Raw genomic sequence first — 4589 nt, forward strand, 5'->3', positions numbered from 1 at the left:
CTCTTGTGCATTTTGCAAATAAGTTTTGATATCAGAAAGAGTGTCATTGCTGATTTTAAATGTGCTTTCAACAATAGACACGATTAGAGTTCTCAATAACTCTAATAAATTATCAATTTCAACCATTTTATCAACAACTCAAATTTAATGCATATTCAATACAACAGTTATTGTCCAATGGTGAATGAGAAATATAAATATAAACCAACCTTCAATTCTTCGTTGTAATAATCTTCACAACTGGAGTAGGTGACTTGAAATCGTTGCTTCTTTTAAATATGTGATATCTAATGATGTCCAATCTTCTTTGTCAAACACACATGGGCTCCAATCTATTGTTGAGGAAGATCAAACGTTGTCTTCCACTGCACATCAGACATGCCTTGACATAGATCTGTCCCCAAGAGAATTTGGGAATTAATTGATCGGATGAATAAAATGATTGATCTGAAGTAGACAATCACAACATTTTTAACATTAGGAATGTTTGCAATGCTTGTACATATGATGAGAAATGGACCGCTTCTCGATGCAGATCAAGTATCATTCAAGGAAAAATATGCAAGCGGATTAGAACTCTGAGAACACTCTCTGACAGTTAACAGAAAAGGTTGCAAGATAAAAGGAGTTGTGGGGACGTCCTGGACCAATATTAGAACCTTATTTCTCATGGATACAATTCCTCCATGCTTTCTTTATCAATTATACAAAATTTTTTCAAGGTTTATGTCTCCATCCATGCGTGGCATCTCCTAGTCCAAATTCGCCACAACCTTCCCTTCTCGACAAAGGATACCAAACCCATGCCTATATATCAATCATGAATATGATGACTAAAACAAGCAGAAGAGCAATGGTGCTCCTGCAACAGAGTATCTGACGCTTCCTGCGACAATGGAGGATCTCAGCATCGCCTTCGTTGCCATCGATGCTCAACTGAAGCATTGATGATTTCCTTTCTTCTTTACTGTTATTGTTACGGTTCTAGGCATCTGGCTACTATCAAACAAAAATGCAGTTTCTGATGCACTCGCTGGAAGTTTCTGTTGAGTACTTAGAAGAGAAGTGGTGGTGGCGAGGTGGCGAAATCAACTGGAGGAAGTAACCAAGGAATGCAAGGCTTACAGTGTACTGGAGGTTGTTTTATGCCCGGTTAATTTAACCAAACCCCAAGATTGCAAGAGGATTGTGGATTTCCTAATTTCCACCTTTGGACGGTTGGACGTGCGAGTAAACAATGCTGGTACTGCTGGAGGGTCGTTATTTGAAGAATATGAGAATTCCACCGAATATAAGAGAATTGTGGATATTGCTTTATGGGGACATGTCAACACAACTTATTTTTCTCTTGAACACCTTCAGCGCAGAAGGGGCGAGATAATGGTCACTAGTTCCATGATTGCATTTCTTCCCTTCTATAGTGTAGCTAAAGGAGCACTGTTGAACTTGTTTGAGACAATTAGGATTGAGCTTATCAGCAAATATGTAACAATTATTATTGGTATCAGACACTTAGGATTGAACAAGGATGGTTTTGCTGTTGTTCACAAGCCCAAGCCTACAAAGAAACCTGCTTCTACATTTTTCTACGAATCCTCAAAGGAAATTCAAGTTCAGAATGACAACAGGGAAACAACAACACTAAATATAGAGAAGGGTTGGAAAGGCCTTTAGTGACCTCACAGTTTTATGCACATTTCAAGAAGTCTGTAAGTGAAAAGTTGGTTGCGGTAGCAAAATTGCTGGGTATTTCGTGGGCATTGAAGAAGTTACAGACTCTAGAGGAAATTTCAAAGGCGATAATAGAAGTTTGAAGCCCTCCGCTCATACAACACCTTTGGAAATCTGAGGCATGGGAATCTGTTTCATATTCGAGTATTAGAAGTCAGTTGAGGCAATATTGTTGGCAATCACCACCAGTAGAATCTGGGAATAAAATATGATGTCCAAAGCTTGTACAATGGATTTACAATGGATTTTCTAGAGTTCACACTGCTCTCTACAAATGTACCTATTGATATCAGGCGTTAGAATTGTCCCAGCCACTCAAATGAAATGGGCACTAGAAATGGGTGTGGAGAAATGGAATAAGAGTGGGGCATTACACTGCACCATTCAATGATAGGTCAGAAAGACATAATTGACTAGCAATGAGGTTAGGAGAATCTACAAAGCATTGACATGAAAGGATAGCCACAAATAGTTCCCTAAGCATATGAGAAAGAGGTTATTATGATTGGCATAGAGGTTATTATGATTGTCATACTGGCATATAGAGAATGGCCAGAAAGCCACTGGCTAAGATTGGAGCAGGGTAGGAGTACATTTGCTCAGATACCATGTTAAACACACACATGGCAGAGACAAAATAGGAAAGATAAGCATGAGATAATTTCTTATTCACAATGATACATATTTATAATACATAGGAGTGACCCTTGGTTTCATATTCTAGGTGTCCCATTCTACTCCTTTTGGTTGTCCAACTTCCACACCAACCCTGAGAGGATTAGGTGTCCAACATTTATCAATGACAATATTTTTCAGCAACTTCTTACGATTCCTTCTATTGTATGGACAATTAAATCTATGAACTTCATTGTCACCTTACGTTAATCTAGCAATATATCTATCATCATGGCGGTGGTTGATCCACATTCCAAATATAATCATTTATGTGCCTCCCTTCTTGTTCAAGTTTTCATGGATAATATATTCAAATTACATGGTATGCCATGATCAATTTTCATAAATCAAGTTTTCATTTTCAACAATAAATTTTGTGATGTTTTGTGTCTACCCATTTACACTTTAATACTACATATCATTCCTAATTCTCAGACAAAAGATGTCAACATTTCCTTGGAGACCTATTTATGGTGTCATGCATTCAAAAGGAAACTTGAACTTGTTTAGTGGTTATCAGTCACTGAATGGTGGTATAGTACAAATTATCATGCTTCTACTAACATGACTCCCGTTTAGGAAATGTATACTAAATCATCAAAATTAGTCTTAACATACTTATATAGTCTCTACAAGGCATAGGAGGTTGAAAAAAAATATTATGGTTCTGGATAACCTTATACATGCATTGAAAGATAACATGTCCATGAACCAAAATATAATGAAGCAGTAAGATGACAACAATAACTTTGAACATCATTTTCCTAAATGACATAAAGATTTATTTTCATATCCACCTATATAATCAAACTTCCTTCAAGCTAGACAATTGATACAATGTTCCTCTATTGCAATGGCCCTTTTGAATTTCGAATTGGCACTTCCTAGCCACTCTAAAACCCATCATGTTTTTGATATCTCTTGCCTCATGAATATGATTGGTTCTAATTTCCATGATCAAACTAGTTTTCTAAAATTGAGTAAAGATGGTTCCATTTGCTCACATCTATAAGATATACTTGACAATCATAAGAATAATCTTTATTAGTGCACAATAAAGGAAATTTTAACCCAATTTAAGGATATTGGGTCAAGGGATGCTACATGGGAGCTTGCCACAATTTTATATCAATTTGCGGATCTCAAGCCTTGAGGACATGACTATTTGTTAACGGGCAAGACATGTTAGGGTCCTAACCTCTCTAAGAATTAAAAAGGTAAAGTAATGTATTAGAATGTAAACAACGCTGTCATCAATAAGTAAGGCGCATAGTAGTGTGAACAAAACTATTGTAAAAGGACATAATAGAGGGCTACATCTACTAGAAAGTTCATTTAATCATAACTCAAATGTAAAAATTATGCCTCTTTCAAGTTGACCTATCATACTTGACCATCATAATTTCAGATGATGCAATGTTAGCCCTTGTTACTTATGGAAGATGCACTATATATGTTTGCCCCATGGAGAATACTCTATAAGGATAGAGTTGTAACTCGTGTTGATGGTTGAATGGGTTAAACTTAACCCCTAGTTGGAAATTGTGCTATGTTCCACTTTATTTGAGTGCATAGTAGAGAAGAGTACTTAAGAGTGGATAGGGAGAAGGTAGAATATAGAGGTTTTGTGTTCTATTATAGGCTATAGGCCACAAGTATCAATATTTAATGCTTATCAATGCATTAAATATTATAGCTTGTCATAGAGATGTTCATATTTGGATTCCATATTAATGTATGGTTCTCTTGCAGTGACAAATAATTAGTTTATGTTAATTTAATATTTCATGTATCTTAATTTCCATTGTTTAAGCGATCATAATTATTTTAATAGTTGATAATGAAAGAGAAATCTTAGTATATCAATTCTCAAATATTAATATAGTGTCATGTTTCACATTAATGAGTGGCAAAGAGATAAGTGGTATATGCACACGGGAATAACTTAGAATGAAATCGTATTTCAATGATTTTTCCACGATTTTTCCTTCTTTTAACGAAGAAAGATCATAAGCATGGGGAATAGAAAGTTATATGATAAGATTCACATTCTTTGCGTGAAAAACAAAAATATCAAGAGTCGCAAGATCGTGTGTTAACTGATGAAATAATGGAAAGGGATGAAACCATGATTATAAGAATTTTTTTTAGCATAAATATATACTATACTTATCATTAGAGAA

At 35.5% G+C, this 4589-nt stretch overlaps 1 protein-coding gene across 1 annotated transcript; it reads left to right on the plus strand.

The window, feature by feature from the left end:
- Positions 1-894: 894 nt before the first annotated feature.
- Positions 895-1674, plus strand: LOC149231230 (11-beta-hydroxysteroid dehydrogenase 1A-like). Its single transcript, XM_089381574.1, has 2 exons — positions 895-941; positions 1059-1674. The coding sequence occupies exons 1-2, from the start codon at positions 895-897 to the stop codon at positions 1672-1674; spliced, it is 663 nt and encodes a 220-aa protein (XP_089237700.1).
- Positions 1675-4589: the final 2915 nt, after the last annotated feature.

This window comes from Pinus tabuliformis, chromosome J, assembly GCF_031772625.1.
Source record: "Pinus tabuliformis cultivar Carrire ecotype Pingquan chromosome J, CPIR1, whole genome shotgun sequence".
NCBI lineage: Eukaryota > Viridiplantae > Streptophyta > Pinopsida > Pinales > Pinaceae > Pinus > Pinus tabuliformis.